This window comes from Chionomys nivalis, chromosome 22 (assembly GCF_950005125.1).
Source record: "Chionomys nivalis chromosome 22, mChiNiv1.1, whole genome shotgun sequence".
Taxonomy (NCBI): Eukaryota; Metazoa; Chordata; class Mammalia; order Rodentia; family Cricetidae; genus Chionomys; species Chionomys nivalis.
The window spans coordinates 39,572,194-39,594,073 of NC_080107.1; the positions used below are offsets into that span (position 1 = coordinate 39,572,194).

General features: G+C 45.7%; 1 protein-coding gene across 2 annotated transcripts in view; it reads left to right on the forward strand.

The window, feature by feature from the left end:
• Pnpla7 (patatin like phospholipase domain containing 7) overlaps positions 1-21,880 on the forward strand; it is a 65,415-nt gene that overhangs the window by 12,499 nt on the left and 31,036 nt on the right. The window contains exons 9-19 of one of the 2 annotated variants that reach the window (XM_057754927.1): positions 791-919; positions 2,635-2,715; positions 4,131-4,257; positions 5,875-6,015; positions 9,980-10,080; positions 10,259-10,405; positions 12,206-12,283; positions 12,989-13,194; positions 15,005-15,136; positions 15,923-16,046; positions 18,659-18,772. In XM_057754927.1, the coding sequence (XP_057610910.1) occupies positions 791-919; positions 2,635-2,715; positions 4,131-4,257; positions 5,875-6,015; positions 9,980-10,080; positions 10,259-10,405; positions 12,206-12,283; positions 12,989-13,194; positions 15,005-15,136; positions 15,923-16,046; positions 18,659-18,772 (1,380 nt within the window). The remainder of the gene's footprint in view (positions 1-790; positions 920-2,634; positions 2,716-4,130; positions 4,258-5,874; positions 6,016-9,979; positions 10,081-10,258; positions 10,406-12,205; positions 12,284-12,988; positions 13,195-15,004; positions 15,137-15,922; positions 16,047-18,658; positions 18,773-21,880) is intronic. The other variant, XM_057754928.1, reaches the window with a different exon arrangement.

The window sequence follows — 21,880 nt, forward strand, 5'->3', positions numbered from 1 at the left end:
GGGTTTACTTGATTACAGTTGGAGTTCCATCATGGCAGGGAAGATCTGCTGACGGGAGCGGGAGGTAGGGTTCACAAACCTGCTGAGCCCTGTGACTCTGACAGTGGCAGGGGCTCACGCTCGCGGCTGATGGGAACGCAGAAGGGCACAGCCATTGTGGAAGACAATTTGGTGTGATTTTTGTTGTTGTTTACTTATCTGGTAGAGGTTTTTCTTTGTTTTGATTGATTTTTATAGAGTTAAGGATGCAGATACCATGTCACCTAGGACCCCCACTCCCATATATTCAGCAGGAAATATGTTCACAGAACCCTATGTGTGTGTATTATTGTATCTTTATAGTTACTGTGTCTTAGAAGCAGCTCAGCCCCTCTCTGGGGATACAGGAATATGCATAGCAGGCCTAGTGAGTCTTTGACGACTGTTGTGTAACTGTTTGATGACAGTGATTTCTGCTCTTGGTGACCTTTACAGAAAACACACATGGGTTGAATTGTGCCTTTTTGGCAAGGGGCTATCGACAGGGTGGGATGTTGAAGAACCTGGCCTGAGAGTCTCAGGAATGAGCATGTAACGGCATTATCCACAACTCCCGTAAGCCAAGCCTTTGCTATGTTTTGCTGTGACAAATTGTGGTTTACGTCAAAATTGCCAATGTCCACAGTATGTCTGGGAAGGGCACAGCTGTGTGAGTAGGAGCCAGGCGGGACCCCCAGAAACCTCTGCGGGCTGTGGCATTCCCCAGGAGCTCTCTGGTCTGCTGTGTGGACTAACCAAGTCGTTGTTGCAGGGCCACACTGCACCCTACAAAACCGTTTCTGCCCGCGCAGCTGTCTCATCCACCATCCTCTGGCTTCCTGCAGCAGCTTTCCAGGGAGTTTTTGAGAAATACCCAGAAACTCTGGTGAGGGTAGTGCAGGTGAGTTTCTGTTTGCCATGGGCCTTCTCAGGCCCCGGAGCTGGCACTGGCGTGGATCCCATTAGAGCCATTTCTGGTTGTGTCAGTTCTGAATTCGGCATTGAGGGTGAATTCAGAGCATGTAGACCTGGCTTTGCTGGCAGGATTTTCTGCTGGGGATGTGAATTCTAGGGAGTGCTTTGTGATCCAGGTCTGTGTTAGTAGCGTGCCTTAGCCCAGCACTTGGGAGGCAGAGGCAGGGGGTTATCTGTAAATTCAGGTCAGCCTGTTCTATGTGGCAAGTTCCAGGCCAGCCACAGCTACATAGTAAGACTATGTCTCAGAAAAGGAGTGGGAAGGACATGATCAAAATATATTGTATGAGAAAAATTTCTTCAATAGAAAAAAAAGCCTTTTTATTATATCTTTCAAGACAGGGTTTCTCTATGTAGCTCTGGCTGTCCTGAAACTTGCTCTGTAGACCAGGCTGGCTTCAAGCTCAGAGATCTGCCTTCCTCTGCCTCCCGAGTGCTGGGATTAAACGCATATACCACTATTGCCGGGCTAGAAAAATGTTATTTATTTATTTTTTTTTTTTTAAAAATAGGCATAGGGGGCTGGAGAGATGGCTCAGCGGTTAAGAGCATTGTCTGCTCTTCCAAAGGTTCTGAGTTCAATTCCCAGCAACCACATGGTGGCTCACAACCATCTGTAATGAGGTTTGGTGCCCTCTTCTGGCCTGCAGACATACACACAGACAGACTATTATATACATAATAAATAAATAAATAAACAAACAAATAAATAAATAAATATTTAAAAAAGGCATAAATTAGACAGAGTAGTGGCACATGGGTATAATCCCAACCCTTAGAAAAATGAGGCAGAAAGATTGTCCTGAATTCAAAGCCGCCTGGGCTACATAGCCTGTACTAGGGTTGCCAGAGCAGGACTCTGCCTCAGAAAAACACAAAATGGACTGCCAAGATGCTCAGCAAGTAAGGGACCCTGCTGCCAAGCGTGACTACTTGAGTCTGATCCCCAGGACTGTGTGGTGGAAGGAAAGAACCGACTCCTGTAAGTCACTTGTGTCCTGTGGCATGTTCATACCCACACTCATCACAAAATAGAGAAGGCAATGTGTGTGGCTGAGGGTGGGGGCTGAGGAGGTAGTTTAGTCAGTAAAGTGCTCACCTTCTAAGCGTGAGGACCTGAATTTGATCCCCAAAACTCAGTGTGAAAAAGCCGAGAGCATGTGACCTGGGGAGGCAGGTGAACCCCTAAGGCTTGTCTGGCCAGCCCAGCCTGATCAGTGAGTCCCAGGTCCCTGTGAGACCCTGTCTCAGAAGTAAACCTCGCTGATGCCTGAGGAGCAACACCTCTGCTCTCCGTGTGCATGCTCACACATCTCTTGCTCTTGTTACATACACATGCGTGCACACACACACAGATAAATATTAATAACTCCACAGAAGCTTTAAGATCTCTCATTTCCCAAAAGAAAAATTTTAAATTTCTTACAAAATATCTTAGAGTAATTTCAGATTTACAGAAGATTTAAAAACACTGCCTGATTCCTCTCTGTCCCACATTGTCCCTCACGTTAGCTCCCTGCTGCACAGTGGTGGCTCGTTGGGCCCTGGAAAATGTGCCCTGTGGCCTGTGCTGTGGGTCAGCAGGAGTTGCTGTGGACGGCTGGGGCCCAGGCTCACTCGTCCCTCCTCTGTCTCTTGCAGATCATCATGGTCCGGCTGCAGCGGGTGACTTTCCTGGCTCTGCACAACTACCTGGGGCTGACTACAGAGCTCTTCAACCCTGTGAGTGCAGGCCTCCTACATTGCCTTCTGTCAGGATGCTGAGGCTCTCGCCAGGACAGCCCTGCTTATACCAACCAGCGCAGCTGTCCGGCAAGCCCTGGTTGTGGGTCTGCACTCTGAGCAGTGGTGGTGGGCTGAGTGACTACGACAGTCAGGATTTGGGGCATACAGGCTTGTCAAACTTTTGAGGTGTTAGCCTGCTTTGTTGCTTGTCAGTAGTCCTGTTGTACCCCTAAGACCAGAATCCTGAGACTGTAGGCTGGGCCTTCACTCCTTTCCACCTGTCCTTACTAGTTCTTGGCTTTATGTCCTGCCCTTGATCTAAACTGAACTGAGCTAACACTAAACACTGACTTTGAAGGTGTGGGGTATTGCCAAGGGTTCCAAGGCCTTGAATCTTCACTTTTGTACCTACTGCTAAAAACCTGGCCAATCATAGCCTGTGAAATGGGACAAAACTGGTTCTCAGCCGGGCGGTGATGGCGCATGCCTTTAATCCCAGCACTTGGGAGGCAGGCGGATCTCTGCGAGTTCGAGACCAGCCTGGTCTACAAGAGCTAGTTCCAGGACAGGCTCCAAAAACCACAGAGAAACCCTGTCTCGAAAAACCAAAAAAAAAAAAAAAAAAAAAAAAAACCAAAAAAAAAAAAACCAAAACAAAAAGAAACTGGTTCTCACCTTAGAAGGGCTCAATAGCAACTATTCTATTCCTGTACCTGAAGCAAGGGCAGAGGAAGTCACTGTGAAACATACAAGTCATACAAGTGACACCCCAACAGAACTCCTGGCAGCTGGTAAGAAGTGCTTGGTGCCCATGAGTTATCATTTCTTTTCTTTTTTGTTTTCTTTTTCTTTCTTTCTTTCTTTCTTTCTTTCTTTTTTTTTTTTTTTTTTTTTTTGAGACAGGGTTTCTCTGTAGCTTTGGAGCCTGTCCTAGAAACTAGCTCTTGTAGACCAGGCTGGCCTCGAACTCATAGAGATCTGTTTGCCTCTGCCTCCCTAGTCCTGGGATTAAAGGCATGTGCCACCACTGCCTGGTGAGTTATCATTTCTTTGGTGATGTTTTAGAGTTTGGTATTTAGGGAATATTCTTTCATGTTACAAGATTTTTCCTATGAATGAAGAGTTGAATATTCTATCATGTTATTCTGTCATGTTATCTATGAGTGAAGAGTTGACTACATGGGCTATTATTTTGGCTGTATGAAGAGTTTGTATGTATGTATGTTCTGTATGTATATAGAACCTAAGAGAAGAACATGCCGAGCCTCAACAAGCTCACCCTCTCTGAGCTGCCTGGATCCTGTAGTGTCTCCTGTTGTCCTCACAGTTGATGAATGTTGCACTCTCTAATAGCATGTTTATAGGGAACCAGGGGATTCCGGGGCATAGCTAATGCTCTTCTCATTCCATAGGAGAGCCAAGCCGTCCCTCTCTTGTCAGTAGCCAGTGTGGCGACTGGACAGGCCAAGAGACAGATGTCATATGGCCAAGAGGAGCAGTTTGAAAGGGTCCCAAGGTCCCTGGAACCCTGCAACTCAGGTACTACCCCGCTCAAGTCCTTCTCACTCCACTTTCCAGGCTTCTTCACGTGCCTCCCGGTCTGCTCACCTTCATCTCAGGTTCCTCACATGCCTCCTAGTCTCCTCACTTGCCCCATGTCTCTTCACCTGCCCCTAGGTCTTATTCCATGGCTCCATGTTTCCTGATCTGCCCCTCAGGTTTCCTCACAGGCCCCAGTTTATGTAATTCCAGGTCTCCTCACCTGCCTTCCCCTCATAGATGCCCAGACTTCATGGTCTAGGATTACCTCACCGTCCTCAGGTCTTTTTAGCTTCACTCAGGTGACCTCCCGTGCTCTGTTGCATGTGTCCAAGAATCGTACCTTCTGTCTTTTGGTACCCTGGTAAGAGATTTGCTCCATGGGAATGCTGTTCAGGGGAGCAGGTTCTCAGCTTTGTCTTCAGACCTGCACCTGAGAACTGCTTTCAGTCTCAAGAACAAATTAGGTTGGGGAACACGCTGTCCAGGAATGCTTGAGCAACATCTATTGCCTACGTTGCATTATTCCCACACGCTGCTTTGAAAGTAGATAGACCTTCAGCGTCTTAATAGTTTATCATATCTGTGAAGGATTCCAAGGGACTGATAAAAGAGCGAGACGCTAAGTGAAATGCCTTTGGTGTCAGGTAGACTGAAGCTGCCCGTGTGATTCTTCCTCGGATGAGGTTTTGGACCTTCGTGACCTTGAAACACATCCCTGGTTTTGATCTGGTTTTCCCCAGAAATATACTTTAAAATAGGGGCCATTTAAGTCTTTCTTCTGAGTAGTGCTTTTCTCTCTGAAACTTCGTTAGCTTGAGTGGTGGAACCTTGAGGCCTGTCCTTGAAGGTGTTTGGTTCAGGGCAGCTGTCCAGTGTTGCATCTTCACAGAGATTGGGGTTGGGTTGAGGAAGGTTTTTTTTTTTTTTTTTTTTTTTTTTTTTTTTTTTTTTTTTGAGACAGGGTTTCTCTGTATAATAGTATTGGCTGTCCTGGAACTCTCTCTGTAGACCAGGGTAGCCTCAAACTCACTGAGATCCACTTGCCTCTCCTCCTAAGTGCTGGGATTAAAGGAGTGCCCCACCATCGCCACCCGATGGGGTTGAGTTTTATGAACCTCTTTGGAATCAGAGTCTGCAGTAGCAGACAGTGTCCTGTGTGGTGGGCAAGGTCAGGGTCCTTTGAAGCTGAGGCAGAACATTCAAGCCCTGTTGTGCCCTAGGTGTGCTAATGGTCATCTCAGAAGAAGGCCATGGGAAAGGGGCGACTGGCAGATTCTCTGCTTTAGGGTTTACCTTCAGAGTATTTGGTGGCAGCAGGGGTAGTCAGTTCAGGAGGCCCATGGAGAAGGATGGCCAAGAGAGATGCAGGGTTGGAGGGAAGAGAGCAGGACCAACCTGAGGCTCACAATCTTACATCACTCCCCCAGCAAGTGCTACCAGTGAGATTTCCTGAAGGCCCTGTTTGGGTAAGTTATCTGCCAGTTCACAGGGTACTTGGGAAGGCCTTGGTCATGTGCTGTTTTGGGGAACTCCGTTCTTTGAGCCATCTGTGGTAGTAACTAAAGCAGACACTAGACCTTATGGAACTGGAGTAGCTCTTTCCTGTCTTTCCAGATCATGACAGTGGCCGCCTGGCAGTCTCTGTGCCTCTGCTGAAGAGGAGCTGCTCCGTACCTCTGCCTTCCATCCATGGGGAGATCTCAGATGAGCTCAGGCAGTTCCAAGGAAGAAGCTTTAATCTTTCATCCTCCCAAGGTAAAAGTCCCCTCTTGTTACAGCTCATTCTAATGACAGGTTCTATATGTCTGGAAGATGAGTCAAGCTCTCTCCTCCCCCCAGTATTATTTTGTCCTGACCTAGACACACTGAACTTGGTATCATGTATGGTTGGACAAGAGCCTGTGGCCCGAGGCACTCTCTTCCTGGGGCTGAGTCTTTGGTGGTATCTTGTTGTATGTATGGTGAATTCTGCCCCCATCTTCTACCAGACCTGTGCATGATGCCTCCTCTGCTGAGCCCTGGACCCACCTACACCATCTGCCCTCCTGGGGGCCCCATCTTTAGTGACAGGCTTACCTCTGTTGGGGATCCCATCATAAACTGACATACTCTGTGTCCCCTCAGCCTCCTCTTGTTTGCTGCCTAATGCCCAGAGGTGCCTGTTTACTGCTTCCCTTCCTCCCTGTCTCCTTTTATTTATTTATCTGTTTATTTTTCGAGACAGGGTTTCTCTGTGTAGCTTTGGTGCCTGTTGGCCTCAAACTCACAGAGATCCACCTGCCTCTGTGCCACCACCACCTGGCAAGAAAGATTTTTTTAAAAATGATAATTATTTATTTTTAACACTTGTATGCCAGAAGAGGGCATCAGATCCTTTTGTAGATGGTTGTGAGCCACCACCAGATGATTGCTGGGAATTGAACTCAGGACCTCTGGAAGAGCAGTCAGTACTCTTAACCACTGAGCCATCTCTCCAGTCTGTTTCATTTAAAAGCTGTCAGATTTCACCTTTTCATACCTGGCTGATGGCCACTGTATTCTACATGGCTCCTGGACCTTTCCCCTTGTTTATGTGCTCTAGTGGAGGTCTCACCTCTTTTTTTTTTTTTTTTTTTTTTTTTTTTGAGATGAGGTCTTACTACATACTTACATGCTGGCGTCAGACTCACAATCTTCCTGCCTCAGTCTCTTTAATCTTATTTTTTCAAAGATTTATTATATATACAGTGCTCTGCCTGCACTCCAGAAGAGGGTGCCAGATTCATTATAGGGGGGTCATGTACCACCATGTGGTTGCTGGGAATTGAACTCAGGACCTCTGGAAGAGCAGCCAGTGCTCTTGACCTCTAAGCCATTTCTCCAGTCCCAACTTCTTTAATCTTTTTTGTTTGTTTGTTTGTTTTTTGTTTTTCAAGACAGGGTTTCTTTGTGTAACAGGTCTGACTGTCCTGAAACTCACTCTGTAGACCAGGCTGACCTCAAACTCACTGAGAGCTGCCTGCTTCTACCTCTTAAGTGTTGGGATTAAAGGTGTGCGCCACCATTACCTGGCTGCTTCTTTAATCTTAACTGTTAACAAATACTTTCTCCTGTCTCCTCCTGTCAGAAAAGTCACTGCAGGGGCCTTCTTATCTTCAGGACACTGTGCTTCTACTAAAACAAGTAATTGACTGTGCTCAGTGGCTCATGCTCATAACCCCAGAACTGGTGATACAGAGGCAGATCTTTGTGAATTCAAGCCAGAGTGGTCTACATGACGAGTTCAAAGTCAGAGCTATATAGTGAGATTCTGTTTTGAAAGAAAGAAAGGCAGGCAGAAAGGAAGACAGGAGGAAGTAAAGAAACCAAGGAAGGAAGGCAGGGTGAATATTGAGTACCTTTGTAGTTAGCCCCCCCCCCCCCACCGAGACAAAGTTTCTCTGTATAACAACAGTTCTGGCTGCTCTGGAACTTGCTTTGGAGATCAGACTGGCCTTAAACTCAAAGTGATCCACCTGCTTCTGCCACCTGAATGCTGGGATTAAACGTGTGAGCCCCCACCGCCCAGCTGAGTTAGCTTTTTATGTTTTATTCTTTGCTTATTCTTAGATCATACATATATTCTAGATTATTTTGTTAGTTCCATCTATTTTTCATTTTTATAGTGTAAACCAGTGAAACTTTGCATGTTGTATTCTGTATGATAGTCTGCCTAATATCATTCATGAAACAATCTCTGACTTTTATTTATTTGTTTGTTTGTTTTTATTTTATGTGCATTGGTGTTTTGCCTGCATGCGTCCTGTGTAAGTGTGTTGGGTACCCTGGAATTAGAGTTACGGACAGTTGTGAGCTGCCATGTGAGTGCTGGGAACTGAACCCAGGTGCTTTGGAAGAAAAGTCAGTGCTCCTAACTGCTCAGCCATCTCTCCAGCCCCCATTCTCTGGCTTTTTAAAAATGCTGTCTTCTATATTTCTGAGTCTATGTTAGTTTTTCATCCCTAAAGTATTAGCTTCTATATGTTATTTGTTGTTTTTGTTCTTGTTGTTGTTTGTTTGTTGAGATGTGGCTGGGATCTCACTCTGTAGCCAGAGCTAGCCAGTGGTTTCCAGGAATCTGCCTGCCTCTGCCTCCCAGCACTGGGATTATACCTAATATGCTATCACAGTGGCTTTTAGATGGGTGCTAGGATCTGAACTCAGGGTCTAATCTTTGCATAGCAAGTACTTTACCCACTTGTCCAGCTGCCAAGCTTCTGTTCATAGCTATGTTCCTTTAGCATATGAAAGATTGTATTAAGGGCATAGCCCTCTCTTTCTTCCCTCCCTCGGTAGAGCCTTGCTGTATTGCTCAGGTTTGAATTCATAATCCCCAACCTCTACCTCCTGAATGCTTAGGTTTCAAGTGTGAGCCTCCTGCATGGCTGACCACAGCCCTTCACCGGGGCACACACTCTCTTGTGGCATGTAGTGTGTGTCAAGGGCTTCTCTTTGGGCTCTTGGCACCTTTCTCTGGTTCTGTCAACGTCCTGTGGCTGACTGCTCTGGGAAGAATGTGCCATCTCATGGTGCGGGTTTGAAACATCTGGCCATGGGCTCCCATGCCTGGGCTACTTTTCAATGGCTGTCGTCTAAACTTGAACATTCATATTACTTACAGTTTCTGAAGAGTTTGATGCCAACCTCAGTGATCACTTAGAGCCAGTTTAAAAATTGATTTTCATTAAAAAAAAATTATTTGTGTAGGTATGTGCATTTGAGTGCTGGTGTTTGTGGAGGTCAGAGGACCGAATCCCCCAGACCTTAAGTTACGGGAGGGTTGTGAGCCACCTAGTGTGGATTCTAGGAACTGAACTTTGGTCTTCTGCAAGACCAGAACGGTACTTGCTCTTAATAGTGAACCATTTTTCATGTTTCTAGAACTGCTTTAAATCAGTGATTTTGACCTTAAATTTTCTTTCCAATTGGAATACTATGTGTAACCACTGCAGGTAGTGCTTCCCCTGTCACCCAGAAAGCCAGTTTCCTTCATCAGAGAAACATAGTGGACCCTCACTGCTACAGTCCGGCTTCAGATTTAAGCCTGCTTGAGCTTGTACATTCTCTGCGTATGTATGTATGAATGAATGAACGTATGTATGTATTAATGTATGCATGTATGAACATATTATGTATGTCTATGAATGCATGTATGTATCTCATGTGTGTATGTATCTGTATGTGTATCTCTGTGTGTATCTGTGTGTGTGTGTGTGTATACTTGTGAAGACCAGAGGACAATCACTGATATCATTCCTCAGGAGCCATAGCTTCCTTTGAGAGAGGGTCTCTCACTGGGACCCAGGGTTTGCCCAGTAGTCTAGACTGGCAAATTTGGCTAATGAGTGAACAATAAGGATCTTTCTCTTCCCATTTCCCAACTAATTTTTCTTTCTTTCTTTCTTTCTTTCTTTCTTTCTTTCTTTCTTTCTGTCTGTCTATCTATCTATCTATCTATCTATCATCTATTTGTTTACTTTTGAGCATCTTGGCTTTCTATAGTACCACCTTGAGATGTCCTGCTATAGCATACAGAATGGACTAGTGATACTGTAGTGGAAATGACAGCAATGCAACCTTGCTGTCTAGAGATTTGAGCCTTACCTACCAAGTTTATGCTGTTCAGTCAGCCTGCCCTTTGTGTACCTGTGCATATGGGCTAGCAGGAGGGCAGTAAACTGAGTCTTCTTTCTGTTTTTAGAAAGCCACGAAGGGGCCACCTCAGACCTTGGGATGGCATACAACCGGGCCAGGGTTTGGCCACACTCAGATGAGCAACTTGGGAACTCTGTGGCCAGCAAGGTATATCCCTATGTCTTCCTATTGTCCCCTTGGGGCCTTGCCCACTCTCCTGCTTGTGAGTGCTTGGGATGTGGTCCGTGTCTGACAACACCAGTGTCAGTAGTGGGTCACGGAGATGCACTTGCATCCTTTCCTCATGGCACCTCTTCTGATGGCTTGTGTCTTTGTCCTTTTCAAGTCGAAGAAAAGCGTGGTTGTTGCAGAGAGCCCCTCCGCCATCTTCCACTACTCAGAAAAATCCTGGAATGAGGCTGGGGCCAGAGGGAAGACAGACACCATCTTCAAAGCCGCCACGAAGGACCTCCTTACGCTGATGAAGTTAGATGTAAGTGTGTGGGCTCAGAGAGAGGGGACGTGACAACTTCTGATCCCACAGTACTGTTTCTTCATTTCTCGTGCCCTGGGCAGCACGTCCCTCTGATGCTTCCTGAACTATGCTCCTCTTTTTCATCCAGGCCTTCCAGAAGTGGGGCTCCCCATCTGCAGGTGGATGGGGGGCGTTTAGAGCTTCATTCTCACATATGTATTTTTAGTAATTTTCCCTCTTTTTTGTGGATTTTGTTTCATTGTTGTTGTTTATTTTGTTTTGTTTGGGGTTTTTTGTTTGTTTTTTTGAGACAGGCTTTCTCCGTGTTGCCCTGGAACTCTTTATAGATCAGGTTGGCCTCAAACTCAGAGATCTGACTGCCTCTGCCTCCTGAGTACCAGGACTAAAGGCATGTGCCACCACCACCCAGTGTTGTTATTTTAAAATCTAGGCCCTGCTGCAGCTTCCTGAGTGTTAGAGTGCACAGGCATGTGCCACCACACCCAGTGTATCCCTCATATTTTTTTAAGTGCATGAACACATATGTATATACGTGTGTCTTAGTCAGTGTCCGGTTGCTGTGAAGAGGCATCATGGACATGGCAACACTTAGAAAAGAAAACATTTAATTGGGGCTCACTTACATTCAGAGGTTTAGTCCATTATTGTCAGGGCAGAAGGCATGGCAGCACGCAGATAGACACAGTGCTGGAGAGGTAGGTGGCAGCTCACAACCACCTGTGACTCCAGTTCCAGGGCTTCTGATGCCTCCTTCTGATTTCTGTAGGTAGGCTCTTACATGTATGTGATACACATACATATACTCAGGCACACACATAAAATAAAATAAAAATGCTTACATAATAAAAATAGACAGTGACAGAGAAAGACACCTGACATTGGCCTCTGGCTTCCGTGTGCACTAGCACACATGCATGAGCACACAGGAACACAAACATACATGTAAACATTCCTTGGAAAGGAATTTTTTTTTACAATATTCTCAGTATTCTGTCTGCATGTATGCCTGCAGGCCAGAAGAGGGCACTAGATCTCATTATAGATGGTTGTGAGCCACCATACGGTTGCTGGGAATTGAACTCACGACCTCTGGAAGAATAGCCAGTAGCCAATGCTCTTAACCACTGAGCCAACTCTCCATCCCCTGGACCCGCAATTCTAAGACGAAGTAATTCTTCTGCCTTGGTCTCCTGAGTGTTTGGGATCTGGGTGCATACTGCAGCACTTGGCAGTTGGCTAGTTTTCGTAGAGTGTGGACAGGGAAGCCCAGTTTGGTGTCTTTTCTTTTTGCCAGTGACCTTTATGAAATGAACTGTCTTTTCTTTCTTTCTTTCTTTCTTTCTTTCTTTCTTTCTTTCTTTCTTTCTTTTTTCTTTCTTTTTTTTTGGTTTTTCGAGACAGGGTTTCTCTGTGGTTTTGGAGCCTGTCCTGGAACTAGCTCTTGTAGACCAGGCTGGTCTCGAACTCACAGAGATTCGCCTGCCTCTGCCTCCCAAGTGCTGGGATTAAAGGCGTGCGCCACCACCGCCCGGCTTGAACTGTCTTTTCTTACTGAAACTAAATTCCTTCTCTGTCCTGTGTAAGTCACATGCATAGTGGTCTGCATCCCTGCATTTTCTGCTGCATTCCACTTACCTTTTATGCAGCATACTGCCTTGTCCGAGTTAGTAGACAGTCCTTAGATATAAGCACTTGATACAGCCATACCCATGATGCCTCTGCTCTATTCTCTCAGGTCCCATCTTTTGTGTCTTCTCGTAAGTACCTCTTCAGTTCCTGAAATCTGTTTTGTTTTAGGACCCATCCCTGTTGGATGGCCGAGTGACATTTCTTCATGTTCCTGCAGGCACCATAGTGTCAAAACAGGGAGACCAGGTGAGTAAAGGACCTCAATCCTAAAGAACTGGTCATCCGGCTGCCCGGGCCTGCAGCTCAGTGCTGGGTGGAGTATGGTTGAAATTGTCCCGATACCAGACTTTTCGCCTCTGGGGACTGTCTCTGGGCAGCTTGGGGCCTTGACAACAGGCTTCTCCATGGTTGTTCCTGCTACCCTGGCTCCTTTTGTGGAATCTAAAGACTTGGGGTGAGAAGGTTTGCAGAGTCCCATAATAGATACAAAGAAGTTGGAATTTGGACCTGCATGTTTCTGTGGATGTTGAATCAAAATATTTGACTTTAAAGGTAGCAGAGGTGTAGTTCTATAGACAGGTTTCGAAGCGTGGAGTCACACCTTCGCTTCTGTAGGAAAATAGCTGACATTTATATAGAGCAGTAGAAAGAAGGGTGTATAAGGAGGGAAGGGATGTGTGTTTGAGATTTGAAAAACTAAATTTCCTGTAATTGATAAATAAGTCATAGATACCATTCAACTAAATAATAAAGTTATAGAACTGCTATAATATTTTTAGTGGAAACATGTGCCCAAGACTAGGTTACCCTAGAATAGACAAAGAAGCAGCTGCTTGTACCATGTGTGACTATGTGGGGCTCAGTGATCCTCCTTAGGTTCTGGGCCCATGGGGCCTACTAGGCCACTATCATATATATCTTCCTGAAGCCAGCCTTCTCTGTTTTTATCAGGATGTCAATATTTTGTTTGTGGTCTCGGGACTGCTGCATGTATACCAACAGAAGATCGACAGCTTGGAGGATACGTGCCTGTTTCTCACACATCCTGGAGAAATGGTGGGGCAGCTGGCAGTGCTCACTGGAGAGCCCCTAATGTTCACCATCAAAGCCAACAGAGACTGCAGCTTTTTGTCCATCTCTAAGGCCCACTTCTATGAGTGAGTTACCTTGTTCCCTTCTCTGATCTACTCTGAAATGCAGAGGCACTTTCTATGCCCTTCTCTGTCCTGTTTTTCTGTCTCCTGGATCCTCTGTCCCTGAGGGCTCTTAGGATTAGACCTACTGCTGCGCTTACCTGGCTCTTTAGCTAGGTGACTGCATACATTCGTACCCATAACACAGGCTCAGTCATTCAGAGAACCTCCTGACTTGTGCTATCTGACACAATTAGACTCTGGTGCCAGGGCAAAGCTCAAGGATAGTCAGAAGGGTGAGCAGGAATTGCCTCATATAGTCGTCAGGACCCCATTCTTGTTCTCTTTCTCTTTGCTCCTCTGGCCTTGACATAGCCTTCCCATGCATGTGTGTCTGTCTGTTATCCTACAAATCTATGTAGGATGTATGTATGTGTGTGTGTGTGTGTATGTGACTATATGTCCTTGTCCACATGTTTGAGTGTGTCTATATGGTACTGTCTGTGTATGCATGTCTATGTTCCTCTACGTGTGTCTATATGTCCTTATATTTCTCTGTGAGCTTTTGTTTTTTTTTATTTTTAAGATTTATTTATTATGTATATAGCCTGCAGGCCTGAAGAGGGCACCAGATCTCATTATGGATGGTTGTGAGCCATCGTGGTTGCTGGGAATTGAACTCATGACCTCTGGAAGAGCAACCAGTACTCTTAACCTGTGAGCCATCTCTCCAGCCCTCTGTGAACTTTTGTGTATATGTGTGTTTGCATATTCTTGTCTATGTCCACATTTGTATCCATGTGTACATATAGATATCTTTGTCTGTGTATATACATGTCTGTTTCTGTGACCTGTTTACATATTTGTGTCTATGTGTACATTTGTTACATATCTTTGCCCATGTGTATCTCTATGTATCTTATACTGAATGTCCTTATCTGGATGTATGTGGTTGTATGTGCAAAAAAACTCCTGATAGAAGTATTTCTCACTCTGCAGACATGGTCCAGCAAATGTCCTAGGGACTCTCATCCAGTCTTGGAGATAAAATTAATATTCAATTAACTTCTGGGAAGCTATCATCATCTAGTATTTATCTTACTACCCTGGGATGGTGAAGGGCCTCCATTCCCTCCATTTTGTAGTACCTGAGGCAATGCTCTGTTTTTCTGTTTCTTATAGACTGGCAACTCCATCTCTCCTGTTAGTTGGCCAAGGTCTGGAGTCCCTCAGCCTTGGTTCTTTCCCTCCCAGCCCTGGAGCTACCACGATAACCTTGTTGCCCTGCCTTCCATTGTCTGTCCACATACAGTCACCAGAGAGATGACAGTGTTCTTGGGTCAGAACCTAAGCACTCTGTACCCACCCATGGTAGACTCCATGCCCTTCAGGTTCAAAGTCCCTTGAAACAACTTTGCCAGACTGGGATACCTCATTGTATTTGCTGTTGCTTATACTCATGGGTTTGAGTATGTGGTGGGTGGAATCTTGCTGCCAAAACCTGGAACTTATGTGTAGCCTGTGTTCAGGGGACTTCCATAGAGTGGACAGTCCTATGGGTGGCCTTCTCCTATTCCCTCAAATAGGAGGGAATATTTGTCCCTGTGCAGCTAAGAGCAGATGGCTGCCTAGGCACCATTCTGTCTCAGCCCTTAGTGTCTTTTTCCCTCAAAGTAAGCATCAAGAGTCTTTGTGTGATAGGCGGGGTTAAAGGTTCTGCCTGCTCTCAGTTGTCGTGACTCTGTGTAAGGAGTGGGTGTAGCAGGACGGAACTGAAGATTGGGAGGTGAGAGGAGACCTGATGGAACAGAAATGACTTGAGATCGCATGACAGGATCATGAGGAAACGGCCAGATATCGTCCTGGGTGTGGCACACACGGTTGTGAAGAGGATGTCCTCCTTTGTACGGCAGATTGACTTTGCTCTAGACTGGATGGAAGTAGAAGCTGGGCGTGCCATATACAGGTGAGGTCCACAGATGTGCAGTGTACAAAGAAACCCACAGATAGTATGTAGAGGGGCCCAAAGGTGTGCACTGTTCAGGTGTCTCCATCACTGGATCTACCTATCGATGTATAGTGGTATCGCTAATAGACAAGGCTGCATGCCTGTGAAGGCTGCACATCCTCATCCACTCCCCTCCTCTGGCACCCATAGTGACATTCTTTGATGTCATCCCGGGTTCATTGCATATGCACAGACACAAGAGCATTTTCAACAAACACCTTCCCATGTGCATACACATAAACCCAAACCGTCCTCTCAAGAGACCCGAGAGCCATCTGAAGTGGCTTTGTAAGGTGCTGCTGTGCTAAGTGACCCTAGCTCAGGTCACAGACAGACCTAGATTGTAACTATCAATATTTATTGGCTCTTCAAATTTAAGTCAAGAAAAAGTTAAAATTGTGTGAAGTGGTGGTAAATACATGTGTTAGCACAAATATTTTAAAGTAAAAAGTAATTGCATTTTAAAAATTATTTACTTTCTTATTTGAGACAGGGTCTCACTATGTAGCCTTAGCTAACTAGGAAAGTACAGATGTAGACCAGGCTGACCTCTGTCCCTAAGTGCAGGGGTTAAAAACATGTGGCATCCCTGCCTGGGAAAGTAACTGTACTTTACAAACCAAAAAATTACCCAGAAGTCTGTGTTCTTTTAATTTGTTGCATCCTGGGGTCCACTTGGCTGTGGTGAAGCTGGTTCTGTGAGCAGCGTAGGGTGGTGAGCTGAGCACTTTTGTGTCTCTGCAGGCAAGGGGACAAGTCTGACTGCACATACATCGTTCTCAGTGGCCGGCTGCGCTCTGTGGTCCGGAAGGATGATGGGAAAAAACGTCTGGCAGGGGAATATGGCCGCGGAGACCTTGTTGGTGTGGTAGGTGCCAGCTACCCTTTTTGCCTTCCATGGTAGTCTGGACCCTGCCTGCCTGCCTGGAGAGAAGGAAGCTTGAGTGACCTGCAGGAGATAGCCATCTCCCACCCCCTGCTGGCCCTGTCCTTGTCTAGAGCCCTAGGTTAGCCTTCAGGGAGGTCCAGGATTCTGGTCCCTGGTTTCTGGTTGCTTCTTTGTGCCCAGCCAATGCCGAAGCCATGGTGAATATTGTCCAGAAGGACTTGACTGAGGGTAACTAGCAGCGTATCCTAGCTTCCCAATGCTGCCTACATGGACAAGTTTCTCTGTCCTGGTCTGCTACTGATCAGCTCCAGGATGTTGCAGTGTTGGGCTTGTAGAGCAATATAGGACAGTAAATTCCAGTAAAAAAAAAAAAAAAATGTTTGTTTTTCTCTTGATACAAGGTCTTACTGTAGCCCAGGCAGGTTTGGAACTCACCATAAGATTTGAGCTGGCCTAATTGTGATGAGTCTATTGCTTCAGCATCCTGTGTTTGGATTATAGGTTTTTAAAGCAGTAAACCTATATGGATTAGCACAAATATATGTATTAATGTGCATTTTTTTTTTTTTTTTTTTTTTTTTTTGGTTTTTCGAGACAGGGTTTCTCTGTGGTTTTGGAGCCTGTCCTGGAACTAGCTCTTGTAGACCAGGCTGGTCTCGAACTCACAGAGATTCGCCTGCCTCTGCCTCCCAAGTGCTGGGATTAAAGGCGTACGCCACCACCTCCCGGCTTGTGCATGGTGTTTTGCCTGTAGATATGTTTGCATGCTTGGTGCCCATTGACTCTTGAAGAGGGCATCAAAGGTTACAGTGGTGTCACACACCTTTAATCTCAGAAGGCAGAGGAAAGTGCATCTCTGTAAGTTATAGGCCAGCCTGGGCTAGAGTTTAAAAAGGGAAGGAAAAAAGAAAGCATCAGAGTCCCTGGAACTGGAGTTATAGGTATTTGTGAGCCGTTTTGTGGGTGCTAGGAATCAAACTCAGTGCTCCTTTGTTTTGTTTGTTTTTTTAGACAGGGCCTCACTATGTAGCTTTGACTGCCCTAGACTCTTGCTGCGGCTAGTACCCTTAACCATGGAGCCGTCTCTCTGCCCTAAGCACAGATTTTTTTTTTTGAATATTTATTTATTATGTATACAATATTCTTTCTGTGTGTATGTCTGCAGGCCAGAAGAGGGCACCAGACCTCATTACAGATGGTTGTGAGCCACCATGTGGTTGCCAGGAATTGAACTCAGGACCTTTGGAAGAGCAGGCAATGCTCTTAACCGCTGAGCCATCTCTCCAGCCCCAAGCACTGATATTTTTAAAAAGTACCTGTACTTTATTAATAAACAAAAATTACCTACAAGGCTATATCCTTTATATACTTCCAGCTAGCAAACCATCACTGAGGAAAGTCAGTTCAGGAGCTGAGGCAGAGGCATGGAGTGCTGCTCACTGATGCGATTCCCCAGAACTTGCTCACCCCACTTTCCTATACATCCAGGACTTTCTGCTTGTAAAGAAGTTTAGACTGCTATTTTAGGAAGCTCAGGGGCTTTTTGCTACCTGATAACAAGTCTTAGGGAAGCCTCTTGGTGCTGGCAAGCATGTGCCAGCGGCCACATCCTCTTGTGCAGCCCCCATTCCAGTGTTGCTCCCACCTGGCAGCCTCCCACTGCACTCTGCCTCGCAGTGGCTCTTCCATGTCAGAGTCTGGGACTCCCTGACCTTAGGGTAGCCATGCTGTGTGCGGCCTGTGAGTCTAGATGCAGACTCCTACTTGGGAGCTCTCATAACGGGTCAGAAGCGGAAATAGGAGTCTTGCTCCAGGAGTCCATGCTCCAAGACTCCTTTAGGCTCTGAGGGATGCATCTGATGATGCCCCCTAGAGGAGGGGAGTGTCTTCCTTAGAGGCATTTGTATCTGGAGGGGTGTTCAGAGTTCCCTGAGACAGCCGCTACCCATGTCTGAGAACTCTCGAGGTTGCTAGGAGTGCTTGTGGCTTCTAGAACATCCCAGTAATTTGGACAGCAGTCACACGTGAGAGCCCACCAGCTTCATGCAGAGTAAAGGCTTGGCTAGGTCATTTTGTTCCTTTTCATGCTTCCTGACCATACAGTTCCTCTAGGCTGCTGTGCTGGCTACCTTTATGTCACCTTGACACAGCTATAGTCATTTTAGAAGGGGGAACCTCAATTGAGAAAATTCCCTCCCTAGACTATGGGGCATTTTCTTGATTGCTGATTGGTGTGTGAGGGGGACCAACTCACTGTGGGTGGTGTAAGAAAGTGGGATGAGCAAGCCAGAGGAACAAGTCAGTAAACAGCAATTCTCCATGGCCTCTGTTTTAGTTCTTGCCTCCAGGTTCTTGCTCTGTTTGAATTCCCTCAGTGATAGACTGTTCCCTAGAAGTATAAGATGAAATAAGTTCTTCCCTCCCAAAGGTGCTTCTGGTCATTGTATTTTATCACAGCAATAGACACTCTGAGACAGCTTCTATCCACCTGACTTGCACATACACTTGCCTGTATTTCAGGTTTGGTCAGTCTGGCCTTCTGGGACCTTGACTGATCTATGAGACCTCAGAGTTTGGCTCTTCTTCCTTAGGTGGAGACACTAACCCACCAGGCCAGAGCAACCACAGTGCATGCCGTCCGGGACTCAGAACTGGCCAAGCTGCCAGCAGGAGCTCTGACATCCATCAAGCGCAGGTACCCACAGGTAAGGGTGGTGCACAGCCCCTGTTCTAGCTGCATTTCTGGCCCAGGTAGGATTTCATCAAGTGCACATAGATGTTGTAAAGAGATCCACTTGTTTGCCTGACTGCTCGACCCCAAAATAGTCACACAGAAACTATATTATTTAAAACACTGCTTGGCCAATGAGTCTAGTGTATTTCTGGCTAACTCATATCCTAAACTAACCCATCTCCAATAATCTGTGTATCGTCACATGGCTGGGGCTTACCAGGTAAAGTTCCATCCAGAATCTGTCTCCAGCTGGGACTACATGACTTCTCCTTAACTCCTCCTTTTTTTTTCTCTCAGGATTCAATTTAGTTTTCCCCACCTACCTCTATTCCCTGCACAGGCCCAAGACAGTTTCTTTATTAACCAATGATATTCACAGCATTCAGAGGGGATTCCCACATCACACATATGTACTGTGGAACAGATGGGTGGAAGGTTGTAAAAGTGACACATGAGGTCATACTCTCAGACGGGATTTTTACCTATTATTGTGTGACACTATTCCTGGGGAAACCTGAGCAAAAACCAGACTCACCTCAGATATGGAACTGATAGAGACAAAGGAAGAATGCCACCAGAGTGCAACTTGATGAACCCAGTGAGTTTCGTTGGGGTTGCTTACAGGAGTATGGTGAGGGGTTACTTAGCAAGAGCAGAAATGTCCCAAAGACACCTCCGTCATGGGTGATGGCTCACAGTAGCTGGAAGCATAGGGCTCACTGCACAATTCACAGGCAGCTCAGAAATGTTGGACGGCATCTTTCCCAGATGGACCAGACGACCTGAGCCTCTCAGGCAGCTATGCTGGTCTGAGCGTGCCTTTCACAGACTTTACTGTTTATGTATGCTTCTACATAGAGGAGATGTGTGTATGTGGTAAGTTTCAGGAATGTGCTGAAGCCTTTGAGTAGTTTACTTTCTGAACCTGAGGGGTTCCCTGCAGGATAGATTAATAACCTCCCTTTAGAGTATCCTGCGTCTGAGATGGAAGGTGTTATATTGGAGGAGATTGCTGCAATACCTGTAACTTAGGGTAGCAACTTGCGGAGAGCTTGGTGCCCGCCATGGCTGGTGGGAGAGGAGCACTTAGGCCCTTCTCTGGGCTGTTAGTCAGCTTCCTTCTCTGGTTGTCTCCTGCCTGTGAGTGACAAGGTTGCCACAGGAGAGAAGGGCCCAAGACCCAGGGACCCCCATGGTGGTGCTCCCAGTCAGCATTCTGCTCTTAGTTTTGATGGTTTGTTTGTTTTTTGAGACAGGGTTTCTCTGCTTAACAGCTCTAACTGTCCCTGGAACTCTCTTTGTAGACCAGGCCAATCTTGAACTCACAGAGATCCACCTGCCTCTGCCTTCTGAGTGCTGGGATTTAAAGGTTTGTGCCACCACCACCCCACTAACCTTAGTCTTTTTTTTTTTTTTGATTTTCGAGACAGGGTTTTTCTGTAGCTTTTTGGTTCCTGTCCTGGAACTAGCTCTTGTAGACCAGGCTGGCCTAGAACTCACAGAGATCTGCCTGCCTCTGCCTCCCGAGTGCTGGGATTAAAGGCCACCACCGCCCGCCTTATCCTTAGTCTTAAAACTGCTTTCCAATGTCTATTTTTTTTCTTTCCAACTCTGCTCCTCCTCTTCCTTTTTTTTTGATTTGTGTTTGTGGTACTGGTAATGAAACCTAGTGCATTGTATGTTAGTTTTCACTTTACCTCTGAGTTATAATCCAAGCCTGCTTGTTAATTGTAGAAGAATGAACTAGTACAAAATGCAGCTTTTTGTGAATGGCGTTGTTCATTGTCCAGCATGATCCCACTGTGTACTCGGTCCCTTTGTCTGTGGTGGGTGTTGGGATGGTTTCCAGTTTGGCACTATTGGGTTTAAAAGGCTGTTGAACACATCCTTGACAAATGTTATTGTAAACAGATGATTCATTTCCCTTGTTCTCTTGCTAGGTCACAGGATAGATGTGTGTTTTGGGAACTGCACAGTTCTCCAAAGTGGCTCTGCTGCTTCCCAGCCCTGTATGATGTAGTTCCTGAGCCTAGAATGCTAGCAAACACAGGCAACTGCTGAACCACAATTCTCATGGGTACCTCACAGTGGTGTGAATTTGTGCTTCCTCTATTTTTTTAAAGATACAGCTGCCTTTTTGTGGACTTATTGTCCTATCTTGAACCTTTACCACTTGACAGAGTAATAACCTTTTAAAAATTTAGCTTGAATGGCCAGGCATGCTGGTCCGCTTTTAATCCCAGTATTTGGAAGTCAGAAGGTAACAGGTGTGAGTTCTGTGAAAGCCAGTCTGCTCTACACTGTGAGTTCAGGGTAACAAGGACTATAATAGTGAAACTCTGTCTCCCCCCACCAAACAACAACAACAACAACAGAATTAATCTCACTTTGAATTTGCTTGTTTTTAAATTTTATTTATTTGTTTGTGGTATTTGGAATTAAGCTCAGGGCCTTGTATATGCTAAGCAAGCACTATAGCACTGAACTTCATCACCAGCTCTTTTTAAATTTTGAGACAGGGTGTTGCTAGGTTCCCAGGATGACCTTGAACTTGTCTTGTGGTCCAGGCAGACCTCAAACTTAAGCTTCTCACACCTCAACCTCCCATTGCTGCTATGAGAGGTGTACACTATCATGCTTTGCTGAGTATAGGTGTCTGTTTTGGCTCTTAGCCTTTAGAGAATATTTAGATATTCATAATAGAATTCCGTGAGTACTCCCAAGGGCTTGTTTATGAAATAATACTACTGAGGTGGGTGAAGGGACAGGGGAATTTCCTGAACTCTTCTCTCTACTTCATATGTATATGGTAGAATACATTAACAATGGCCTCATCTGGAAACATCACTGTCCCACCTGGTCCCGTAGCCATTTAGTCCCAAAGAATAAATTTATATAATTAATATAAATTTACAATTTATATAAATTATAAACTGTTTGGCCTATTATCTCAGACTTATTATTAACTAGCTCTTACAACTTAAATTAACCCATAATTCTTGTCTGTGTTTAGCCATGTGTGTTAGTACCTTTTCTTAGTAAGGCATTCTCATCTTGCTTCCTCAGTGCCTGGCTTGTG